This window comes from Mycena indigotica (assembly GCF_014461135.1).
Source record: "Mycena indigotica strain 171206Taipei chromosome Unknown Mind.scaff0016, whole genome shotgun sequence".
Classification (NCBI taxonomy): domain Eukaryota; kingdom Fungi; phylum Basidiomycota; class Agaricomycetes; order Agaricales; family Mycenaceae; genus Mycena; species Mycena indigotica.
The window spans coordinates 246,623-271,396 of record NW_023503015.1 but is presented as its reverse complement, the minus strand read 5'-3'; the positions used below and the strand labels follow the sequence as shown (position 1 = coordinate 271,396).

The 24,774-nt window shown below is 49.0% G+C and overlaps 8 protein-coding genes across 8 annotated transcripts; 7 read left to right on the top strand and 1 right to left on the bottom strand.

Annotated features, from left to right (window-relative positions):
* Positions 1-363: 363 nt before the first annotated feature.
* Positions 364-1,646, top strand: MIND_01346600 (uncharacterized protein; the record flags this gene model as incomplete). The annotated part of the gene is made up of 9 exons (XM_037369903.1): positions 364-424; positions 473-585; positions 639-652; positions 705-853; positions 910-1,224; positions 1,274-1,320; positions 1,374-1,395; positions 1,452-1,487; positions 1,537-1,646. The coding sequence occupies 9 exons, from the start codon at positions 364-366 to the stop codon at positions 1,644-1,646; spliced, it is 867 nt and encodes a 288-aa protein (XP_037213459.1).
* A 900-nt stretch (positions 1,647-2,546) lies between these two features.
* On the top strand, positions 2,547-4,032 carry MIND_01346500 (uncharacterized protein; the record flags this gene model as incomplete). The annotated part of the gene is made up of 9 exons (XM_037369902.1): positions 2,547-2,598; positions 2,655-2,821; positions 2,873-2,886; positions 2,936-3,084; positions 3,137-3,455; positions 3,500-3,560; positions 3,601-3,622; positions 3,682-3,717; positions 3,767-4,032. The coding sequence occupies 9 exons, from the start codon at positions 2,547-2,549 to the stop codon at positions 4,030-4,032; spliced, it is 1,086 nt and encodes a 361-aa protein (XP_037213458.1).
* Positions 4,033-4,217: 185 nt separating this feature from the next.
* Positions 4,218-5,743, bottom strand: MIND_01346400 (uncharacterized protein; the record flags this gene model as incomplete). Its single annotated transcript, XM_037369901.1, has 3 exons — positions 4,218-5,033; positions 5,080-5,536; positions 5,580-5,743. 3 exons carry the CDS (start codon positions 5,741-5,743, stop codon positions 4,218-4,220), a joined length of 1,437 nt encoding a protein of 478 aa, XP_037213457.1.
* Positions 5,744-6,890: 1,147 nt separating this feature from the next.
* Positions 6,891-8,315, top strand: MIND_01346300 (uncharacterized protein; the record flags this gene model as incomplete). Its single annotated transcript, XM_037369900.1, has 9 exons — positions 6,891-6,963; positions 7,013-7,125; positions 7,189-7,202; positions 7,252-7,400; positions 7,450-7,764; positions 7,816-7,862; positions 7,918-7,939; positions 7,993-8,028; positions 8,080-8,315. 9 exons carry the CDS (start codon positions 6,891-6,893, stop codon positions 8,313-8,315), a joined length of 1,005 nt encoding a protein of 334 aa, XP_037213456.1.
* Positions 8,316-9,796: 1,481 nt separating this feature from the next.
* MIND_01346200 (uncharacterized protein) lies at positions 9,797-11,604 on the top strand (the record flags this gene model as incomplete). The annotated part of the gene is made up of 13 exons (XM_037369899.1): positions 9,797-9,855; positions 9,912-10,004; positions 10,058-10,132; positions 10,180-10,213; positions 10,267-10,336; positions 10,391-10,425; positions 10,473-10,497; positions 10,553-10,626; positions 10,681-10,787; positions 10,833-10,892; positions 10,941-10,968; positions 11,015-11,308; positions 11,356-11,604. The coding sequence occupies 13 exons, from the start codon at positions 9,797-9,799 to the stop codon at positions 11,602-11,604; spliced, it is 1,203 nt and encodes a 400-aa protein (XP_037213455.1).
* Positions 11,605-12,396: 792 nt separating this feature from the next.
* On the top strand, positions 12,397-14,023 carry MIND_01346100 (Aflatoxin B1-aldehyde reductase; the record flags this gene model as incomplete). The annotated part of the gene is made up of 9 exons (XM_037369898.1): positions 12,397-12,426; positions 12,480-12,697; positions 12,745-12,819; positions 12,873-12,983; positions 13,046-13,114; positions 13,167-13,301; positions 13,357-13,657; positions 13,714-13,847; positions 13,894-14,023. The coding sequence occupies 9 exons, from the start codon at positions 12,397-12,399 to the stop codon at positions 14,021-14,023; spliced, it is 1,203 nt and encodes a 400-aa protein (XP_037213454.1).
* A 4,334-nt stretch (positions 14,024-18,357) lies between these two features.
* Positions 18,358-20,274, top strand: MIND_01345800 (uncharacterized protein; the record flags this gene model as incomplete). Its single annotated transcript, XM_037369897.1, has 10 exons — positions 18,358-18,684; positions 18,735-18,881; positions 18,933-19,005; positions 19,055-19,155; positions 19,214-19,376; positions 19,427-19,551; positions 19,603-19,748; positions 19,772-19,901; positions 19,951-20,124; positions 20,185-20,274. 10 exons carry the CDS (start codon positions 18,358-18,360, stop codon positions 20,272-20,274), a joined length of 1,476 nt encoding a protein of 491 aa, XP_037213453.1.
* Positions 20,275-22,234: 1,960 nt separating this feature from the next.
* MIND_01345700 (uncharacterized protein) lies at positions 22,235-23,054 on the top strand (the record flags this gene model as incomplete). Its single annotated transcript, XM_037369896.1, has 6 exons — positions 22,235-22,253; positions 22,298-22,369; positions 22,422-22,545; positions 22,599-22,713; positions 22,761-22,766; positions 22,824-23,054. 6 exons carry the CDS (start codon positions 22,235-22,237, stop codon positions 23,052-23,054), a joined length of 567 nt encoding a protein of 188 aa, XP_037213452.1.
* Between the last annotated feature and the right edge of the window lie 1,720 nt (positions 23,055-24,774).

Genomic DNA, 24,774 nt, shown 5'->3' with positions numbered 1-24,774 from the left:
GCAATGCGGCGCACTGGTGGCAACGGCCAAATTTATTTATCCCTCAGATATTGCTCGGGGCGTTCCCGAGCTTATCCGAGCTGTACCAAGTTGTACAAATTAACGGTCGAGGACCGCATCTACCTACGTTGTTGTTTGTAGAACACTGAATATCACGATTATGTGTCAAAATATGACGACAATTGGGTGAATCAAGATAAACAGAGTAATGTCGGTGCTCAGTGCCTTGGCTGTCCCGGTCCGGTCCCGCAAATCCTGTGACAAAACGGCTGTCGTTAACCGGCGGGGTCGGAGGCCGGCGCTTAACTCGACTCGTCGCTAGAGTGCGGCGTCGCGGCTTTGCAGCTGACCTCATTGTCGACAATGACCATTGACGTCGGGGTCGACCTCACTGCGACGACATTCGATGCTGGCCCCACCATTGGTACTGATCATGCCTTGGCAACATTGCAATGCTCAACGCTCTTGATAGGCGCTCTTCTCCTCGGGACGCTGGGCTCCTTCGTGCTCTGGGGGATTGCGACGGGGCAGGTTTATATGTATTTCAGTCGGTTTCCGCGGGACGGGATAGCGCTCAAGTGGTTGGTATGTCCGTAATCGCTCAGGTGTTCATTTGTCTAGGCTAAGAACGACTATAGGTTTCTGTTGTGTGGTACAAACCGATCTGCGCAAACGTCTTCTCTTGAAATTGACCTCGTCTTCAGGCTATTTGAGCTCGTTCACGCTATTTGCAGCGGCCACGTTACCTACACATATACCGTCACTAACTACGGGAATCCGCGTAGCCTATTGGGCAAAATGCCAGCGACGCTGGCATTCTCTGTGACGCTGGGTTCAATAATTACAGCTTTAGGCGCGTCCACGATCTTACACTTCGTCTTCCTCCTCCGCTGACCGCTCAACACACAGTGCAAGGATTCTTCTGTTTCCGGATCTGGACCCTCGCCCCAAACTGCTTCTTCAAACTCGTGTCAATAGTTGTCTGGATCAGCGCTTTCGCGTACCTCATTGGCTCCTTTGCCGACACAGCGCTCTCCATTCAAGCTGAAAACATCCCTGCTTTCATTGCCCAATACAACTGGCTCCTCCTCGCGCCGACAGTGCTGAACCTCTTCAACGACAACGTCATCACGATGTCGCTCGTCACCATTCTTCTCATGACCCGCAGACAAGGCTTTGGGAGAACGACGGTGCTAGTAGACAAACTCATAAAATGGACTCTCGGTAAGCAGCTTTTTGTGCTCGGTCAAGCGTTGTTGACATTTCATGACAGAGACGGGAATGGTCACTAGTATTTTTAGCTGTCTCAATCTCGCCTTTGTAGGTAACTCTCCCTTGCTTTTGAGCGCCTGTTGATCATGACCGGGATCCAGTATCAACAAGAACCACACAATTGTAAGTAGGATTGCATAATTTTCTGCGGTGGATTGGGCTTACTCACACCTTCACAGTCGTTTGGGTTGCGATGCAACTCATCAAAGCCCGATGTGCGTATACTCATTTATTTTCACCAGCGCCTTCACTGACCCTATGCAGTATTCGCGAACTGTTTGCTGGCGTCGCTGAACTCAAGGGAGTCATTTCGTATAATGGACGAAGGGACGCACCATCTGTCGACTCAGCGATCTCGCGCATATTCGCGGTAATCGGTCAGACTGCAACGATTCGGGGGCTATTGTATCGACGGCTCGCTCCACGGACTCCGGGCCAGGTGATCTTCAGCACCAGTTAATGGCATGAAGCACCAAGGGATGGTAAGTGGAAAAGCACCGCCGACGACCGGGAGGGACGGCCCATAGAGAGGAACATGGAAGCTTTGGCCGTCAGCTCTTTTGAGGCAGGGCTCGCAGGACAAAATGGCGAAGTTCTGCGTCCTGGATAATCTTCTTCGTTTGAGTTGATAACTAAAACTTTTGGAACAACCTATTTTTTGGATCTGCAGTTGTCCAAGACGAAGAACTTGAAGACGACTGGATTGAGGCTAAAGCAATAAAGGAGTGTGCTACAGTTTGTTAATCGAGATAAATGCAGCCCGCTCGGAAGCAAGATTCAGCGGTTGTACCCACTTTTCCGATTTTTCTGGCAAGAATCTCGCAGGTTCGTTACCTCCGTGTCACACGGCTTCTTAATCAGCCTGAGTTTAGTTTGCCCTGAACCTTTTCTCGTCCCTCCCTCCGACTACGCAACTAAGATTGTTCCGACCTCATTCTCTCGAAGCCAATCTACCGAGTTGTAAACTCCAATGCACCTCCCTCCTCAATTGGTCCATTCGCTCGGCGCCAATCCTGATACAAGGTCGCAGCATCGATAATATATGGATGGATCAATGGCGCCAAACTCTCCGCAAAAGATCTCCGAGTGCGGCTTTATTCATAGCCACTTAACCTATTCAGGCAGGCGACTTGATGAAACAACGCTATTAAGCTCGCACAGCGCCGAGACACAGCCGTTTGTTATGCACTTGCACATTCGGGGATGCGACTGCCTTATATTGTTAATCTTGGACAACGGTCATTCATTTTCCTGCACTGTTCTTCGTCCGGGAGATGTCTGGTCCTCCTCCGCATCTACCTTCCTTCAACGCGAGCTCAACAATCGGTCAGATCTGTTCAATGATTCTCTGGAGCGATGACGCTAACTAGCGAATATTCTAGGTGCTTTGTTGGTCGGAACACTTTTCTCGGTCGCAAATGACCTGCTTCAAGTTTGTATTCGCTGTTCGCTGATAAAACAACAGTTTGTCCTTTTTGGCGTCACCACAGTTCAGCTGTACCTATATTACGGACGCTTTCCAGACGACAAGCTCGGGCTAAAGCTTCTGGTAAGTATGTTCATGACTAAAACCTTTGCTTTTACTCAGCACTCGGCCCAGGTAGGAGTTGTCTGGTAAATATTGCACACGATCCTGCGGTAGAGGCCTCTTATTGTGCCGCAGGCTTCTTGAAGCTACACATGTCGCCTGCATCGGACAGGTCAATTACTTTTATGCGGTCACCAACTACGGCAATCCCTCCAGCTTGTTTGGTCGGGCGCCAGCTGCACTGGCGGTTTCCGTTGCTCTTGGTGCGCTCATCACCGCCATTGGTGCGTCATTATTTCTCGTTCTTCAGTTGTATTTCTCACTTCCGACATTCAGTCCAAGGTTTCTTTGCGTTTCGAATATGGACACTCGCGCCAAATGTGTTCTTCAAGCTAGTACCCCTCGTCCTCTGGCTCAGCGCATTTGTATACCTCGTCGCGGCAATCGCTGATACAGTCTTCGCCATTGAGGCTGTCAGTATCCCCGCCTTCATCGAGCAGTACGGCTGGCTCCTCCTTGCGCCGTGGGTCCTCAACCTCTTCAACGACAACGTCATCACGCTATCGCTGGTGGTACTCCTCCTGATGAACCGCAATCGCGGGCTACAGAAGACGACGGCCTTGGTGGACAAACTTGTTGCTTGGACCATTGGCATGTTTATTCGCAGCTCAGTTACCACATACTGAAAATGATCGCTAGAAACGGGGATGATTACGAGTATATTCAGCTGCTTGAATGTGGGCTTTGTGGGTGGCTTTGTGTTTGCCCGAATGCAGCACATACTGATTTTTCAATCCTAGTATCAGCGAGAACCCAATAACTGTGTGTTCTTTTCCTGCCATCTTTCCGAACTTGGAGCTGAAGTGTGTTATGTTACATAGTTATTTGGGTCGGTATTCAGGTCGTCAAAGCCCGATGTGCGTCTCTTGGAGCTGTCCTATCCGTAGTCCACTCATGTCTTGCTAGTGTTCGCTAATTCCCTGCTGGCATCACTTAACTCGCGGCACACGCTCCGCGACCTGAATTCAAGAGACTTGCACAGCGTTCGTGGCAGCACTACCGGCGCGCACTTTCAAGTCAGTAGGCCGATATCGACCAATCGGGCGGGCATATCCAGTAATTATCCCGCCTCGACCCACGGTCAGCCCCTGGATATTGCGATGACTAAGGTGACGCTTCAGGAGAGCGACCCCGATGATGTGGAGCGTGCCGAGTATGAGCATAAGAGGTGAAGAAAGTCACAATGAACGCGGTGTAAGACTGTAGGATTCATAACTTGACGTATCTCTGTAGCAACTACCAACTCCCTTTTACTCGTAACTGCCAACCACTGAGCCTTCAGGTCATATACGACAGCTCCTTCAATATATCCGTTTTGCCCACTTTGAAGGTGATGATTGACCGGGCAGTACTTCCACTAATTGTCCTTGACAACTGCTCCTTTTCTCGCCAGCTCCAATGCCTTCCTTTTTGTCATAAACATCGCATCCCTTAACGCTGTCTTCTCCTCATTCCACACAGGCAACACCTTATCCAACTCAGGTCGTGCTTTGACAACATCGCTCCGCAGATCATTAGCATATTCCTCTTCGTATGGCCCCAGCACGCAGTACGACGCAAGATCAGAAGCGATTCCGTATTCGTTCGAGGCAGCCATCTCGCGACGACCGACGGCGACAGCGTCCATTCTTGCCCGCTCAAACGCCAGGAGATCAGGAAGGGTTGTCGGACACGCTACTCCACCGCCATGTGACCACGCCAGGGCGAGCCAGGTGCTGCACATGTCTGCAATAGTGAAGGGAGTGTAGCATGCCATAGCGGTGCCAACAAAAGCCAAGGACGGGTTTTTGGCGTAAAGAATATAGCGATGGAGAGAGGGAATGTGGCGGTCTTGGGGGCTAACAATGGGCCCTAAGTTCCCGTCTTGTTGCAGGACATGGACAAAGTCAGGATGAGGGAAGTATCCAGTTGCGAAAATAACACAATTGAGGTTCTCGATGGCCGTGTTGTCGATGAGACGAGCAGTGACAGTTGGAAGTATCCTGCTGCCGATCTCGACATCTTGGACGACATATTCTGCGACCGGTGTTACGTGGGAGATCCGAGCATCTGGCAGACTTGGGAAGCCCGGAAAGTTGGGACGCCGTATGCTCTGGAAGACGGCGTGGGCGACAGGGGCAAGTTGGGCAGTTATATCGTTGCCTGAGTTGGCATTCCCAATGACAAGGATGCGCTTGGACCGATGTTGGTGTAGCAACGCGTCTACAAAGAAGTCGCACCTTGTCTTCATACCCATCAGGTCCTCTCCAGGTCTGCGCATGGCTGGCCAGACCCGCTTGTCGTACCGCGCCGACCCCAAGGGTATCTGGGTACGACGTGTGGTCGTAGAAGGCAACAGCAACCACAACTGCATCCCACTTTTCTTCCAGCTCCGATCCTCCGCTTTTCAGAATAACACGCCAGCCTTGTCTGTTTTGCAGCTCCTCGACTTTGAGGACTTCAGTATTGAGGCGAATGCTGCCTCTGGCGAGTAGCGGGGCAGCAAATGCACGCAAGTAGTTGTGGGTTTCGGCGAGAGAAGGAAAAGGCTGGCCATTGGCGGTAGACGGGGGTTCGGGGAACAGGGGGTGTGAAGAGAACGAGAGAAACTCTGAAATTACGTTCCCGATGAGTCCGCGATAGGCTGGCGAGGGCCAGCGTTTTGCATTGGTGTTTGGCTTTGGATTATCGAGATGCCTGACATTACTGAGCCCAGAAAACACCGCCAAGTCGGACTCACCAGACACCCCCAACGTCGTCTCTCCGCTCGACAAGCTGGACATCCTCAAAGTCGCCGCGTTCAAGCAAGTTGCGCAGGGTGACGAGACCGGAAGGGCCACCGCCAATTACTAGTACACGCCGTGGCCGAGCTGGCGGGATATTCTCAGAGACTGGCTCAGACATGGAGCAGAGAGGCAAGAAGGGAGAACGGCATGCTCGTCGAGCATTGCGCGTCGTTCGGGAATCGGCAGGGAAACACAAGGAAAACGAGGGTCGGGGATCCGAGTGATGGCCGCTACATTCAGATCATTTTTGATCCCCTCCAGCCTCAGGGAAACCCAGGGTAAACCGCCCCGACTCCTCCGAGAGCACTGAATCGTTCCGCGAGTCAAGGGCTCAGCGCTCATCATCGATATCATCCATCATCGAAGCGATCCCGACCAATTTATAGCGTGAATCAATATGTCTGTTTGCCTTTTAGATAGCGACTTCGAATCGGCGTTACTCGGTCAAAGGTCTGGATTCCAAAGGGTTCGCTCTACTATTCTTGAGGCGTAGAGGCGCATCGAATACAACCCACTTATCTTCATTCCAACTTCCAGTGACCCGTTACAGTTACAGTGGGCTCGTAGTGTGAGTTGTAAAGCAAGAATTGCTACGAGTCCCAGTGATTAGCACCGAGGTACGACCTCAGAACAGAGGGTAAAATCTCTCACCGTCACGATAAGTTTATTTTAACTCTACCAATCCACTACGCAGCAATAGAGTTTCAATCATCAGCTATCGCGTGGTGTTCCTCCAGAGTCAAATGATAAGGATGAAGGCGGTTGTATGTGAGACCTTCGTGAACCATATACGCTCCCTCGCCCGACATTGCTGTAGAGAACCAACACAGTTTCCCCCATACAATATTTGATCACCGATCACGAGCATCACTTGAGTCCTTCCTGACCATCATCATCTCAGCTTTGCTCTCACCCAGTCCGCCTTGGCTACTGGCACCAATTCGTTTCGTCGATCTTTACCTGGACCGGCCTGATACTCCCTCGTCTCACTCATGCTTCCCTTGTGGCAACGCGCTGCCATTGAATGCCATCTTAGGACTGATGGCTCCGCAAACTGAATCCGCGAAGCTGCTTCTGTGGATTATGGCGTTCATTTACACCGTAGTACCAACATGATAGATCGATGGGGGGGCCTTCCAGTCAAGACCGGACGTGACAGGGCTCCGAGTATTCTTGTCCCCGGCTGCACCGCAAATTTAGACGAGCTCGGTCTTGCCTTATAATCAGCGGATGATCTATCCCAGCTTGTCCCTTTTGCCGTTGAGATGTCTGCGACACCCCCTCCACCAGTACCACCCCCAGGCCATCCACCCGCATTCGACCCAGGTCCGACTATTGGTATGTTTATCAATGCCAAATTTCCATCTTTGGTTGAATGGCCGACTAGGTGCGCTGCTCGTTGGGACGCTTGGGTCGGGCATTCTCTTTGGAATCTTCACCGCCCAATATTATCTGTATCATGGTCGGTTCCCAGAGGATACATTCGGCATGAAGGCGCTGGTAAGCTAGTCCTTTTCTAGCTGCACTTTTTGTCCGCCATCGGACTGACGAATGTGGTGTTAGGTTGCTGTTGTATGGTGGGCCTATTGCTTTCCAAGTATGTTTCGATGTTGATGCTTCTCGTAGGATATTCGAGCTGGTCCATGTCATCGCTATCAGCCACGTCACCTACACCTACGCCGTCACTGACTACGGAAATCCTCTCAGTCTTCTGGGCAAAATGCCCGCGACGTTGGCGCTTTCTGTACTCTTGGGATCTATCATAACTGGAGTCGGTCTGTACTTCGTTCGTCCACAACTGGCCGGTTCTAACTGCCGCTCAAGTGCAGGGCTTTTTCTCATTCCGCATCTGGACCCTCGCGCCAAACAAGTTGTTCAAAATGATCTCGATCGTCCTGTGGACCAGTGCATTCGTTTATGTCGTCGGCGCGGTAGCAAATACCGTCCTCTCGATCGACTCAACAAACATTCCGACCTACATTGCACGATATAATTGGCTCCTCCTTGCGCCTACCGCTCTCAATCTTTTCAACGACGTTACAATCACACTCTCGCTCGTCGGTATCCTGCTTCTAACTCGCAAGGGTGGATTCGGCAAAACAACAATCCTTGTGGATCAGCTTATAAAATGGACAATTGGTGTGTGTTCTTGATTCCTGCATCGGGCAAAGACTGACTGCGACGGCTTAGAGACTGGTTTGGTCACCAGTATCTTCAGTTGCTTGAATCTGGCTTTCGTACGGTTGTTTCATTTTCTCAGCTTCACTTTGCTTACATCTCTCTCCTTCATAGTATATCCAAGAACCTCACAACTGTAAATCGGATCTTTCCCTGCCGTCAACCGACTTTGTTGATGATATATCCTAGTTGTCTGGATTGCCCTACAAATAGTAAAAGCACGTTGTATGTCTTCCTTTATGCTCGTACTTGTTCGACGCTTACGCTTCGTGATAGTGTTCGCCAATTCGTTGCTTGCTTCCCTCAACTCGCGGGATACCCTGCGCTCCATGAAGACCACGCACGCCGAGTGGGGCTCTTCTGGCGGAAACCGGTCGCGAAATAACTATGGGGGTAACACGGGCAACCCGGGCCTTACGCAGACGGGCACGCTGAATATCGCGATGACGACGGTGACCCTCGAGGAGCGAGATGATGCGCTCGGCTCGCAGTATGGGTACAAGAGCAAGTAGAGTGTGAGCGGACAGGTTATACTTATTCTTTCGTATATTGTACTTGTACCACTGTTATACCAGACGGTTGCTCCATATTTGTGTTGTCAATGTGAAGTGCGAGGCCTCGCACTACAAACGCGCAGAATTGTCACGTGATAGCAGTCGCAAACGTCTTGGACCAGCATACATCCTTCTCAGGGTATCATCTTCTAATAACCAGAGCTTAGAGAGGAAAACCTATCTATGATGCTCTCTGGGACTAGATTGTCTCCGAAGAATTCATAGCCAGAAGAAGTGTGTTTTTTCGTTGACCAATCTACGCGACTCACAACTTCGCTAGGCTCTTCCCGTTCTTCATAGCTCTCATGCGCATGTGTCAATAAAGCACCACAAAATCAGGAGAACGGTCTACGATACTTAGAGGTCTAGGAGTGAAGGTCGATTTCCATCATCCATTACTGACCTGCTCCCAGGTTTATGTCGCGAGAACTTGTCTCCGCCCGCATCTTCCTTTCTCTCCTTGTCAGAGTAACAGGCCAGCTGGGAGGCTCCGGATCCTCGATGGCCTCTCTCTCACTAGGTCTTCAGGACTCGTGCTTTATGCTGAAGCCCGAGGCATGGTGGAGATGAGGTGTGTTTGTCAGTTCCTCTCATCGCCTTTTCGCTGACTTTCGAGGCTTGGCTTAGAATTGGCTTAGAATGACCGTAGACACCATGCCCGTTCTCGACCTCCAATTTCACTGTTAACAAATCGATTCGTTGTTTGAAACAGAACACCAACTCATCCTCAGTATCTCCCTCCAGCACCCGCCCCTTCTCCATGCCAACTTCTCCATGCCAAGATTACCAGTTCCTGAATTTACATATACCACCAGATATGCGCCAATAAAACGTGGGCGTGGTAGCCACCAGGTCTTCATCGTTGATGGTAGCACCTTACAGCGCTTTGCAACAGGACGTGGAATCCCCACGTAAATTTCCCCTCGGCTAATGTCTGACGGCACGCTATTGATTGACCACTTTTCCTTATTCTGGGTGCTATCTCGTTGTTACAAGAGAGTGAGCTATAAACACTTGTGGACAGGAGCCACCTAAGACAACACAAGTATGAGATAGATGTCGAATCGGAGGCTTCGCGATAAAACTAAGAGCTCAAGAATCGGTCCGATGATGAGTCGGAGCTGTTAGCCGAAGGGAAATTTACGTGGGGGATTCCACGTCCTGTTGCAAAGCGCTGTAAATGGTCTTATTCCACTGACATTCCTCCCAGTGGCAACCTCCATGCAGCGCAAACGCGCCGCAATACATCGTCCACTTCACTGGTTATTGCCCTTGGTCCACAGTATCTGACTGGTGGCGTCTGCCTCTCTTCCTCCGTTCTGGCTGAACACAATAAATAGATGCCTCTGCGCATCCTACAAGCCTTGTCTCCCTTTGTTCGCCCTCATTCGAATCTCACTTGTCGACGTTGGTTGAGCATCCGAGGCGTCTGACATAGGATGGCTCATGTCGCACTCACATTGGGGCCGCTGTTGCTTGGGGGTTCCATTGCACTCATGTTCGTGACTCATCTGGCGTATGTATGTTCCAAGATACTCACTGCCCCTCTGTTAGGTTGAGTGGAATGGTGACAGTTCAGTGCATCGTTTTCTACAAGCTCTATCCAAACGAAATTCGCCTCTGGATTGGAATGGTGTTCTTCATCTGGTGTGTCTTACTGGTGTTCTAAATGGTCCTGTCAAAGGAATTGAACCAAACAGGGTTCTTGATCTTTTGCACTCTATATTCATCGTAATCTCGCTTTTCGATTATTTCATCACGTTCTTTGGAGAAGAGTGCGTTGCTCCATGACTCGATGAGCATCTTTAACGGTTGTGCACAGATCACGGACGGACTTCATTCCTTGGTCTATCGCGGTAACTCCCTGGGCTGTTCTTGCACCTGCACTTTGGCGTCAACGGTGTCCTAGCTCTCCGTGGTTGTGACGGCCATTACGACGCTCATCGTCCATATGTATTACGCTCAAAAGATCTTCAAATGTGCGCAATGTCTTCCTCATATGGTTATTTTTAGGATTAAGTTTAGTTTTATAGCAAGCACTAGAAATTGGTGGATTACCGCACCCGTTGTATGTCTCGTGGGTTTTTTCCTACCCAGGGTTTTCAAATTCAATAGATAATCCTTGCATTCTTGCGTCTCTGTCCGCCATTTCCGTTCTGGTGAACCAGACTTGTTTGCTTATCGTGGAACAATAGTCGCAGCATCGGTATCCACCACAGAGATGATTCGTCTGCGCAGATATTCAGCCTTTATGGAAACCTATCCTGGGGTGGGTCTTGGCTCTTGCTACCTGGCTTGTGGACTGAAGAGTTCTGTCGTTTAGTGGGTCTTCACGACTGGCCTCTCTCTTTCTGCCAGCGTCGACTTCATTATCACAACATTACTTTGCTACTTTTTGCGCAAGTTGCGCCAGCGGACTGCATCGACGTTGTATGTTGTTATCTATCGAAACTGCCACAGTTGATTTATTTGCAGAATGGCGCATATGGTGGACGTGCTGACGTTGTTCACTCTTGAAAACGGGCTGTTAACCTTGTAGGTCGTATTTCCTTTCGTGTGATCGTTCAACTCGGAATTCGACAGCATGACCGTTACGGCTTCTCTAATCTGTGTAAGCCTGTTGCCGCTCCTGTTGTCTCGTCCAATCCTTCCTGCAGTGGTTGACTATGCCAAATAATCTCGTCTTCCTCGGCCTACATTTCGTCATCGGAAAACGTGCGCTCATTCATGTTGTCAGTTGTAATAGGAATGCTGATCGTACGGGTATGCCGACAGTCTACGCCAACTCGTGTCTAATTTCGCTCAACACGCGTAAAGAACTCCGCGAAATGAGATGGGCCAAAAATAATGACTGGGGCCCAGCCCTACCAGTGCTGACGCCGGACGACTTCGGTGGTGCCAGGCTTCAGCAAGGACGAAGGATTGGGCGATCATCATCGACACTACTGCAGGTTTGCTTGTTCGCCGTCCAAAGCCGGAAATATTGACCCGTTTCTAGCATGCTGCTTCATCAAGTCGACTGACCTTTGAACCCAGTCCGGCTGTTTTCCCACTGGGAATGCCCAGTTTTGCTCCGCTGCAGGTCAGCGTGGAACGCACCGTTACACGAAATTCGGAGGACCTCAGGGATGTCCTACAACGGGACTACTATCATGGGCAGCGATACCAGTGGCATCTTCCTGCAGCCCCACGCTATACTACTGGTGGGGCTCATACCCAAAACCCGTCTTCAGGCGTCGGAGCTTGATGTGGCTTCTCTGTGAAATTTTGGCCATCAGGGATGTGTTCGGAAGTTTGCCAGAGGCTTAAGTACTAGTCTGTCTACCTCTATCCCTTCATTAGTCGTATTGTAGATTGAATAACTAATAGCTGCGACAGATTGCTTTTCATCTTGCAAAAAGTACCTTGGTCACGTGAGCCTGCGGGCGGCTGAGTTTCAAAAGTTATGCCATCATCGCATCTCTTGTCAAAATCCGCGACTTTGGTCTGACTTGTTGTTGGCCCAAATATGTAGTCGACGACTTGCCAATGACACACGGCAAGGCGTTCTTCGACACTTACATCCTCGGAGACAGCTGTTGAATGAACTTCATGGCGGTATCGATATTTGGCTCTCCAAACGATACCACGGCTCTCGGTCCTCGGGCGGGTTGCTCAAGCAATGCATAGACAACTCACATGTCTTCCTATTTCGAGATGCTGCGCCACATGGGTCTTCGTCGCCAAATTTCCAATCGTATTCTGGAAAGATTTGCAAAGACCGGGGCCCGGGCGGGGCGGACTCCAGCGTCCGTCTCCCGACGCGCGCGATTCCTCCGGAGTCGCTAAATCCGCCTCACCACCGCCTCGCTAAGAGACTTGGTGCTCTCTCCACGAAGCAACGATCCCAAATCTCCAGCGCAACACGTGTGTAACATGGCTAGGTTATCCTCGGTGTCGCCGATCGGATTCGGAATTGCATTTGACCCGAAATTACTTATAAAGGGCTCTGCAGCTCGAGTGGTTTTCGCAGAACGAGATACCCTTTCCACCTCCAAGTATGCTATCACCTAGGATTCCTGTGATATATGTGAGTATTGAATCCCTTTTACTTGACGCGTTGCACTCAAGTCAAGTTATCAGGGCGCCGCCGCTATCGGTGCTCCTGGCACATTTTGTGCTCTGACCAACACAGAACAAGCTCAGAGGGTCGTTGACGCACTCTTCGACCCTGGAGTTGAGCCTCAGCCTGAGCTACGCCAGAAAATCATCAGTTTAAACGACGCAGACGATGGACACGGCGATTCGTCTGGACTTGTTCGAGAGCCTGTCTCCCTCTACGCGATAGACACTTCAAACGTGTATGGCTTCGGCACCAGTGAGAAGGTGGTTGGCTCATTTGCTCCAGTCACACCGAAAACTCATGCTTCTCCTTCCAGATCCTCGCCCAAATGGACCTTCATGGGTGTGTAATCGACACAAAGTATGTGCGTCATAGACAGGGCTATCGATCCTCACAAGCTGTTCATTGCGCAGGTTCTATCCTCTTGTCCCAGGCGACCACGCGCGTGTCAAACTGCGCGAGGCATTCGACCGAATGCTGGCTTCTCTAGGGGATAAACGTGTTCGGGTGCTCTATCTCAATGCGTATGTCCCTTCCGTCGTCTACTAGACCATACGGACGCGGAAATGAATGCGATTTTCTTTAGGCCAGACCATGCAACACCATTCTCAGAGACCTTTGCGGCGATGGACGAGCTACACAAAGAGGGAAAATTGTCCGTCCGGAATGTACGATCATGGTCGACCACTGACGTAGGATATGTCCAGTGAAATGCTCGGCTTGAGCAACTACCGCACACATGAGGTTGGCGAGATCGTCACACTCTGTCGTGCAAACGGCTGGGTGGTCCCCGCGGTTTATCAGGGCCTGTATAATGCCATAGATCGAATGGTGGAATCTGAGTAGCCCGCTCTTCTTTCTTTCCTTAGACCCGCATGCTGACAGAACACACGACAGGTTACTCCCATGTCTACGCCAGTTTGGCATCAAATTCGCAGCGTATGGCCCTCTGGCCGGCGGGTATCTGGTTGGAGACCTTCTCTTCGAGCCTGAACCCAGCAGGGTGAGGCTACACCTCGATCTTCCCCCCTCTGCTGCTATCGTCGATCACCTACTCCCATCAGTCAATGATCTCCGACAGAGCCTGCGTGGTAGTGGACGACATTTCGACTCGCGTAACCCATTCAGTGCTTGGTACCAGTCACGATACTTGAACTCCCGCATAAACAATGCCGTCTTTAGGCTTTGCGCCGTCTTAGTAAGGGTGTTTTCCCCTCCCGCTTTCACTATGGACAACTTCAGCGTTGCTTTTAGAAGCTCTACGGTCTTTCGCTTCATGAGGCATCTTTGCGCTGGCTGCAGCACCACAGCGCGCTCGTCCCGAGTGATCTCGGTATGATATTCGGCGGGCGGACGCCGGACCAGGTCAAGCAGACGCTGACCTATTGGTAACTCCGACTCCGCATGATGAGCACGTCCTGAGATATCTGACAGCACCTACGGCCCGCTACCGGACGTGATCCTCGAGGCATTCGAGGAGTGTTACACAGAGATAAGGGGTGGACTGCCTGGTTTCTGGATGCATCCTGCGTGGGATGATAGACTAAGAGAGAATTCACAGTGATATGGTAGATTGTGTCGGAAGTCGGGTACACTGGAGTCTGGCATTGCACAATGCATACTAGTAGGATATAGTATCAGCTCTCAGTGCATTCAAATGGGAATACTGATGTAGCTATAATCTGTTGATAATCTGAGAAATTCATATGAAGATGGTTGATTTGGCTTTTCGATATTTATGTCCAGAAATTATTTCAAAATAAAGAAAAAAATGATTTATACATAATATTAGTGCTAGCCAAATATGATTATATTATTTTATGGGCATAATATATTATAATCATATCACATTGAGAGCTCCAACACAATAATATATTTGTAGTATAGTATAATCATATTCAGCTGCAAAATATGAATATGTTATGAATATATTTAACTATAATCTAGTATGCATATATGCTGCTAGAAAAAAAATTAATACATAAGATACATGCTGGATTGTCAGGGCAACTTCCTTTTGGGCCTCTCTAATCCTAGCCTTGGATACATAGGACTCTCAAAATACAATGAGAGGGGATAAGGCCGCAAGCGGCAGATGCCGAACCTTACCGGATGATCCAGCCATCATGTGATGCAGCCAAAAAAGGGAATAATTCTGCACTGCCACTCCGAATGTGGTAGTGCTGATGGCAACCTTGTTATATAGAGCCAAACCTTAGGTTCGGCAATCAGGGGCATTGTCACTAGTATTAGGTTGACCAGTAGACACTTGATCAGGGGTTCTATACTACATTTAATAGGGTCAACCCAAAGTGATCACTCCTGACTCTTGTTCCTACTAGGATATAATAGATAATATGTGACATTTATCAGAAGTAGGGCTAACTCAGACTAAGATTAGTACTATGACTGACTACATGCACTGAGAAAATAGTGGTGATCATTCACCTTACTATAGTTGAATATTCTGTGACTATAATATAGTATAGTCATAATATAATATATTCAAACATAACCATATTCAAGTGATCCACCAAGGCATAATATATTCATAATATTCTGAATAATTAATCAACCATAATATAATTCTGGCCAGCACTAATACATATAAAATAATAAATACAAGATCATCTCAAATGATCCCAAGTCAATATACAATCCGCTGTTAAGTATGTACATATTATGCCACTCAGGTCATGCTAAGCTCAACTAAACAATACTAAAATCAGACATCTGTTGCCTGGGTGGAAACTGCATCACTCCGAAGAAACCATGGTGTACTGACAGTACGTTTTCCCCTACGAAATGTGGGAAGTTTCCATGTTGAAACATGAGTTGCTGTGGTATTTCCATTGCTATGTCCAGTGCCACGGGCCAGGGCACTCTTGATATTCATAAGCACCCGAGCTCCAATCACTGCAATAACACTAAGAGATAACATGAGAATTGCACATCAAATAGTAAGATGCAGATCATACGCAGTAGTGGGCCTAGTTTTGGTCATATTTAGTTTAAGTATATACTCAAGATAAAATTTTGGGACTTACACAACTACAACTTGAGCAAGAGAAGCTCGAGCCCGTGTCCAGACAATAAAGTCAAGAACACAAATTGCTGACCAGAATTGATTAGTCTTAGTATAGTACTTGACAAACAGAAAATACCCATAGTCATGAAAAACCAGGCCAACCCATCCCGAAGAAACATGGTCATCAAGGGTGTGTTCTGTGTGCCAAGAGTAAAGACTGCTTGACCACTTTTGTAAACTGTCAATGTAAACATAAAACATGACTAGGATCATGCAATTGATCAGTATAAGTAGGACTTGATAAATGCCAATGCCAACCACAATCATAGGCCCAATGGTAAAATAAGATAGGTATTTTGGAGCAACTATAATATTGATTGATCAGTATTTTAATATGTGAAGCAAATATTAAACCTGTTGGGTAGCAGCCTGGGAGGATAGAACTGTTGAATAGATTTATTTCTTCAGTAATTATTATAAATAATATTGGAATTTACCCAATGAGTATATATTCTAGAGAGATATGAGTAAGGACTAAATATAATTCTAAAATCATAATACCCTTTTGTGGATAAATTGTCATCCATCCATCTGCAAGCCTGCCAGTAGCAGTTGAGTGCAGATGAAATCATGATAATATATAAACAGACATGGAAATTAACTCCACTGAGATATATGTAATAGATTAGTTCTATTGAAGATTATTCATTTCTGAGACTTACAGACAACAAGAGGAAAGACCAGATAAAAGATAACTTTGGACCGTCCATATAAGATCCATACACTTTTAGAAAATCAATTAATAATGAGATTTCTGAGAGTCATCAACTGACCGGGCAGCAAGCACAAAATCAGTTGTGATAATAATGATGGTGGATGCACTAATGACACCCTTGTTAAGTTTAGCAAGCATAATAATAGAAAGTTGATATAGCCAACACACCAAGAGAAGATATGCATGGCAACTAAAGGCAATGAGCTATATTTAAATTTGCAAATGGCCTGTGGCTTACACCTAAAATGAATATGTAAGTTGTAATTTAGATCAAACTTAAATTTCACATACAGAATTGGATGTTTGTGCAGTATTCATATCTGCAAAGTAAGAACTGGGAATTATACTGATAGAAGTCACATACATGCAACACTAACACTGAAATGATTGTGAGTTCAAAATCTGAACTGCAAGTCAAAATATGCTGCATACCCAGTAACAAGGAGTGTAGAATATCGGATCTAATTGACAAATATTCAACAATGGCTTTTGTAGTTCTAATATTCAAGTTCCTTACCGCAAGCTGGACATTTTAAGTGTATCACAATGCAAAGAATTGCATGCACATACATAGAACATATTCAAAACACTCATTTTTGTCTGCCATACCAAAGTAATCTATATCAATATGCATTGTTAGGCAAATTGGCAGAACAAGAAATAAGCAGACATACCTCTTCGTCCAAATGACTGAAGTACTCGTATCTAGCGAATTTAGTTCAGAGTTGCTATCCGGTAAAGTCGACCGACATGACAATGACAAGTCCCACAACTTTTACGAACCGTGTCAGAACACCGCAAATCACAGGAAAATGCATCGCTCACGGCCCATGTAGTTGTTCAACCGAGCATCGCCAATCAGTCCGAAGAGCTGCTCCAACTCTGCCTGACTGGGAAGCTCTGCGGCCGACATGAACCAGGCTATCGATGGGGACGGGAGTGGGCGGAGGCGGAGGCGCGGCGCCAATCTGCTCGAGACTAGCTTTAAAAGACCTTGAGATGCTCCGAGATATTCCCCATCACATGCCCCGGAGAACAGAAATAGGACGGTATCAGCTCATGACTGTGCCACGGTGTCTAGCGGGCTGCTTCTTGGTAACAGTCAAGGAGTGGAGCAATACACTTGGCTAGATGCATTCGGGCCCGCACAGTTTGTTCAAACTTGCATCCTTGCACATCATGCCATGATCCTTTGCGCGGCGTTTGTTCATGGGAAGCGACTCCTTCTGAGCGATGCCTCGCACTTTCCCCAGGGTGAGCGTAGATAGAAGGGATCGGCGGTGATGGAAGACCAAGCTATCGACGCAGGGGTAATAGATCTGCGGCGACTATACAAACATCGGAGGGCAATACGGGAAGGTCGGGCCTGTGAGCTCTCGCTTTCAGCCTGCTACTAATCATCAATCAGCGAACGCCACGGACAAGCTTTCTAAACACACCCAATATTATCGACGAGGCTATCGTCACTGTGGGGGACCGGCAAGACTGAACAGGGGATAACTGTCAAACTTTGGTGGTTGGCGATGCAACAAACCGTCGAGACTATCAACGTTTAGGCGCTTGCACGACTAAAAGGCGAGGAACTCACACCTAACTCACAATCAACACAATTCAGGGAGCCTTCCAAGATACGACCAAGAATGCACGCGCAAGCAAGGACTGGCCTCAACGGCATCAAGTCAGCTTAGTTCTGGGGACAGTAGGACCAGCGGCTCAGAAGTATCAGTACAGACGCGCAATACCCACGGAAATTTAAAGCCACGATTAGCCAGCTTTATTTAGATGTCACAGGAACCCAGATGGTGATGGCGTTTGGGGGCAACGAAATTCACCTGAAGCGAGAACCGCGGACTGCATCTTCCAGGTTTGACGCTGGGAGGGCTGTGAGCAATTGAAACGAATTGCTGTAATTGCTGCCGCTAGACACTTGCACAGATAGAATCAGATGAATAAACTTGCTAACTCGAATGAGCCGAACTCTGTCGTTCCATTTTTGCTCGTTTCAAAGAAGTGGAAGTATCGATAGGTGTTTGGTTGAGGCTCGAAGCTGTTTAGTCCAGAGGATACTTATGCACATACAGTGAGACTCAGTGAGATGGATCATGGTGGAACAGTAGTGGAACAGAGTGACATTTCGAGTTGCCTTTTGCAGTCCTTTTTTGCATCACACCACCATGGCGTTATCCAGGCCTTACCTACAACGACGATGCCCTCCACACATGCCTCGTCATTCTACAAAGCCCCGGAATACGATACTCTCCAACTACATGCTGGTCAAGTGCCCGATACTGCAACCAACGCTCGCGCCGTGCCCATCTACTCTTCCGCCAGTTTTGTTTTCGACAACTCCGCCCACGGAGCGAACCTGTTCGCTTTGAAAGACTTCGGAAATATATATTCGAGGATAGGAAACCCTACCGTTGTGCGTGCAACAGTAAATCTGCTGTCGTGTCGCGTTGATACTGTTTTCAGGATGTTTTTGAAAAGCGTGTTGCAGCTTTGGAGGGCGGGGTCGCCGCCGTTGCCACTGCTTCCGGCCAGTCGGCGCAACTATTAGCTTTGACGACGCTGGCTGAAGTGGGTGATAACATTGTCGCCTCGGCACACTTGTATGGCGGGGTATAGGCATTTCCCTTCGTACAAGCACACTTCGTTCATGCCATACTCTAGTCCTTCAACCAGCTCAAGGTCACCTTCCGCAAATTCGGCATCACAGCTCGTTTTATAGACAGTGACGACCCCAGTTTGTTCCAAACTGCAACCTCAAAACTGGTGTTCATGTCTCTCCACAGATGATTTCGCGGCCGCTATTGATGACCGAACTCGGGCGGTCTATGTGGAGATTATCGCGAACGCGGATTTTAGACTAGCAAATGTTCATGCGCTTGCAGAAGTAGGTCGTGTCTTTTTTCTCTCCACAATTTTTTTCACTGATAGAAGAACGATAAAAGGTCGCGCATGCACATCACATTCCTCTGGTCGTCGACAACACCTTCGGAATGTGTGGATGGCTGGCTCGTCCACTGGATCTTGGGGCGGACATCGTTACAGCAAGTGCAACGAAGTGGATTGGTGGTCATGGAACTACCATCGGTGGAATTGTGGTCGATGGTGGTACGATAGCCCCATACCATTCAACGACTGCGGCTGACAATACAAATCAGGTAAATTCGACTATGCTGCCTCAAACAAGTTTCCCGCTTTCACGGAACCAGCGGAAGGATATCGAGGACTTGTTTTTTGTGAAGCATTTGGACAAGCTGCATTCGCTGTGCGGGTCAGAGTCGAGGTATACTTACATTTCAACACTCTGATCTCCTCGTTGATAGCTCGCTCGTAGATGTTGCGGGATCTAGGTCCTGCACTCAATCCTTTTGCGGCGTTTTTGCTCCTGCAAGGCCTGGAGACTCTTAGTTTAAGAGCGGCTAGACATTGTGAAAATGCGGCACAGTTGGCAAAGCAGGTCACCGTCTTATCTTCTACATGGTTTTGCTGATCTCTCATCCAAGTTTTCTCTCAACCCACCCGCATGTGGCATGGGTATCATACCTCGGCCTCCCTTCCCACCCGTCACACCAGCAAGCCGTTGCATCGTTACGACCAGGCGTGTTTGGCAGCGTACTTAACTTCGGAGTCAAGGTATACTTTCGCACACATGATTTCATGACGACAAGTGAACATCGACCAGGGAGAGTCTCCGGCGCGTCAAGCAAGCAAAGTCGTCGACCTTCTCAGACTTGCAAGCAACCTTGCCAATCTTGGCGATGCAAAAACGCTGGTCATCCATCCTGCATCGACAACCCACCAGCAGCTTTCGGAGGAGGAGCTGAAGTCGAGTGGGGTACAGGCTGATCTTATACGAGTAAGTTGCCGTGTTAATTTCTGCCACTTGTGACTCTGTTGACAACACTATTTCTGGCAGGTCTCTGTGGGGATAGAAGATATTAGCGACATCATTGCCGACTTTGACCATGCATTGAGAATTGCATTCGAGGCTGCGACCCCGCCGTAGTTGCGATGTCTATGATTTCGAGACTAGCCCATTGTCTGAGAGTTCCGAACAATCCAACTCGACCCTTGTGGAATTGAAAAGCGGGAGGATGTCAGCGACGGCGGGCAACGTCTTAATATGACCAGAATACCGTCCAATCGGCCAAATGGAGATCATGAGCCCTTAAAGTGCTGTTGGTTCCCAACGTGGATCTTTCGTATTCGATGGAGTTGACACCCAGGATACTGAAAGAACCCTACCTTTCGGGGTTCGCCACCGTTTTGCAGGGGGCAGTGCATATGTCCTCCATGCAATGTTGTCCCGAACAGAGGAATGGCGGACATATGCTTTGATCGACCCTTCATTTCGTCTTCCTGTTGACACCACGAGTGTTGAGGGATGATTTCTTTCCGGGAGGCATCTATAATACCATCGACCTCCGGTATGCAACTTGTTATCGAGACATCTTTCTCGGCGCAATCGCTCTCTCTGGACCTAGGCAATGGAGACTGGTGGAAACCTGGCGCCGTCGCTGCTCGCCAACCAGTATCTTTCAGGTGAGATTGTGCCCATCAGCTGCCAATGTTTTAACCCTTTGTCAGCCGCCGCGGTTTCTCTGCTGTTGTATGACCATGCTCTTACCTTCAACGAGGAAACGGAGATGATTTGGTGCAATACCGGCGCGGGTACGATGAACCGAGCCGTCTTTTTCTTCAATCGATACCTCAGCGAGGGGCTGTTGGTCTACGTTGCGTACAGTAGGTGCCCTGCACACCTGCAGAATATTCTCATTGATGACTTGCTTGCAGTGCTGGGTGGGCAAAGCAGGGGTTTAAATGACACGGTCCGTCTTTGGGGGTTCATTTTCTCCACCATCTAATCGGCTGCAGGAGTGAGCAAAGCCGCGGCTCCATGACGATTGTAGCAAGTTATCTAAACTCGTATCTAAGTTGCCGGGTATTCATGTGGCTGTTTGGTGCTTCAGCGACGGTCTTCATTGCGGTCTCGCACTGTCAGTATCCGTGCAGATATTGAGCAGTCCACTGAAATTCAACAGTTATCATCATCACCCGCCTATACATCCTCTGGGACCGACGAAGACCTATCAAGTGGATTCTAATGGCTGCCTTCGGTGTCGCCATCTCGATTTCATTCAGCTTCGTCATGGTCGCGGCACACCAAGTTCAGCGTATGCGGTTCGCCATAACGCTGTGGCTAGTTTTGACATACGTCCCCCATAGCTTTCGTGCTCTACAACGACTTTCTGCATATCTGCATCTTTCATGAAAAGCCGACCTTGGATCTGGGGTTAATGCTTGGTGGTCTGGCAAGTCAGCCTAATCCATCATGATTATAATGCTCATCCTGACCAGACGTTATTTGATCTCTTTATAATCCTTATGACCGTCGTAAACGCATACCATCGACCATACCAAAAGCAAGCAGAGGTCATGACTGCCTTACAGCGCGATGGCGCACTTATGTTTGCGGTGGGCATACCTCGGTTCTCGAGTAATCTTACTCATCTCTCCGCAGGGACTTTTTCGTGAATAAGTGCTCAAAGAAGAATCAAGCCACTGACCGTTTCATAGTTCTCCGAGTAATGAGCCTGATGATGGTGATATTTGGCGACGTAAGTCTACAGCAAACATTTTCTTGGGAAATTCTGACCACAAACTTGTCAGCCAACGAACTGTTTTGTCATTCTTTCGTACGATATTTGCACTAGCTGAGAGCGTGGGGGGATTGACTTAATTCCCGCAGATTCGTGTGGGCCATGTGCTCTATGGTCAACTCTCGCATCCAGTTCCGCGTGGAAGGGCTCAAGTTCATTCGATATACGATTCCTCTGGGAGAAGGATTTGGGCTCTGAGTTGTGGATGGTATCTACGCTTCGACTATATGTAGCATAACTCGATAACCAGTAATTTGAACCGGAGATGAAATCGGTGACCGTCACACTTCTTTCTTGGCCCGAATAATGTGCATCCCTATAATCTGCAAGTCCTCTATCCCAGCGCAATGTCTCGTTGACCATCTTTAGTTGGCTGCCCCGACAAAATCAAGCCCGAGTCGGGAGACGACTCCGTCCGCGTTTGCCCGAACTGCCACAATGGTCGCGTTTTTACCTCCCCCCGCATAGAGCAACTGCTCACACTTTCCTCCAGCGGCCGTGCATGCGGCCAAATCGACGACCTGGTTCGAGCTGTTTTGGATCCCCCTCATCCCGTTCTCGAGCGACCACATCTGGCTCTGCGCGACGTGTAACTGGCGCGGAGCCCATGCCGCGGGGTGTGTCTCCCGTCTTCTGCACTTCGTAATCGCGGCTGACGAAGCGTCTCCAGCCAACCCGAGCCGCCTATTGCTGGCTCCCAGCCGGCGGGCAACACACAGTACCAGCCGACATACATCAATCCGCCAGGCGCTGCTGTTCCCCCAAGCACCTACCAGCCTCAATATGTGCAAGGGAAATAAGAACCCGGCGCATGGCTGAAGATGCAGTCCAGGCCTTGGTGAGCTGTGCGTTTTCATCGTTGGGGTCAAATTCCTGATTTTGGCATTATAACTAGTTGCTCTCGGGGACCACTCCAGCTTCACCCAGAACACTTCGTCTTGATCCAATAGGCCAAGACATGCAGGCTGTGGGATCTCAACCCCTTCGCGTAGGATTCTTGCCAAGCTTTCCTACACGCCTCAGCATCACCGAACTTCTGCTTCGTTGTCCCTTCTACTTCATCTCCCTCAAACCTATCCTGTTACTTATTTTATCGCTACTTATATATTCTGATACCGTCATGTAATGTGCATTTGTCTCAAACCTGCCACTCCTTCTCCACCTTCTTCATGACCTCTTTCCATTTCTTTGGGACCATCGACAGCGCTGCCACCCGTTTTGTCTCCGTAATCCGCACAACGGGGTACTCAACTCCTTCCTCCTTGCCCTCAATCACACTACGTTCCCGTTCCCAACTGAACAGCGCTCCATCTGTGGTTTCCTCGAAGGGGTTCAACTCGATCAATGTTGCTCGCCAGACTGCCTCTGCGGAAGCGGCAGGTATGACGCCGAAGTCGAGGACACAGTTATCGAAACCCTTTTCTTTGAGGATCGGCCAAAGTTGTGCAAAGGTATCTGCGATAGCTTTCACGGCTTTGGAGAGTTGATCAGGGTTTGTAAGCCGGGGCGAGCAGAGCTGATACGCGTATTGTGAGACTGCTGTAAGACGCCCCGAAGAAACGAAAGTCCGGAATTCCTAGGCTTTGTGAGTTTTGAAGGCCAAATCGTGGAAGAGAAGATAATACCATGTCGATCGGAACCGGCTCCCATTGGCGCAGAATGATGTTCTGCTCCCATGTGTCAGGGTGGCGCAACGCGAGGGTCATGTCCTATGGATGCCTCATAAGTATCGGCACACAAAGAGATAAAAACTACTTGCTTGCCACACCCGCTCGCTCAGCACCAAAGCCCTGATGACCGCCTTCGCATCAGCATATCTCAAAGCGGCCCCTTCCGCCTCGCAGACAATCCACATCCGTCCTATGTCGTCTAAAACTTCGCCTTTTTCTTTGACTTTGCGGATTGCGGCCGTATAATGGGCCTCGAAAACTCCCGAAAGTACGGCCGCATCTTTGGCGGAACGCGAGCTGAGTTTGGCGAAGCAGCCGGCTCCAGCGGAGTCCAAGGAGTCGATGGAGCTTTGGATGGTGGGTCCTAAAGCATCGAGGAGTTCTTGCTCCTCCCCACACAACGCCGCAGTCATATTTCTTGTCTTGACATACTCCTCCGCAGCTTGTTGGACTTTTGACTCCGAATCCGCGTGGGACAGTGACTCGTATGCGCGCAGCAACAACCTTGCGTGGTCTTGGGACAAAGCGACGAACGAAGTCTTTGCGGTAAAGTCCGCCAAAAGAGAGCCCCAGTTCTCGATGTTGGCTTGCAGGATCGCGGAATCGTACTTGGCGGACACGGAGATCGATTCTGCAGGGAAACAGGAAGATAGGGGTCAGTGAAAAAGGTGACGATTGGGTAGAGAGAGAAAACAGCAAGTACCAGTGAGGTTGGGCCCGCTGGCGTCATGAGCGATACCGACTTTCTTCAGAGCCTTGCCAGCCCGAATGCTTTCCAAGAACGACATGGTGGTTGAGAGCAACAAGATTCTGTCAAGATGACAGGACCATCCCATCCTATCTGCACAGCTACCACAGCTTTTGAACGAAGGTGGTTTGTCCGCCAAGAGTATCGCGAACGAAAAGTGCACATGACAATCAAGGCCGTGTACAGGAGCGTATGTCGAGGTTGATCCATTTAGGTCCAGAGGTCCTTCGTCCATCTCGTTGCGGGCGTAGGCTTATTCAGAGGCTCGGAATGAGGTCGAAAGTAAATGGACCGGGGAGATACATGATAGCAAAAAACTGGTCATAGACTGTTATCCTGAATACAACTTTTTATTGGAAAACCAGCGCACTTTTTTTTCGAGTGTAGAGATGAAAAATCCGTTTGCCGCCCTTCTAAGAGGTTTGCAC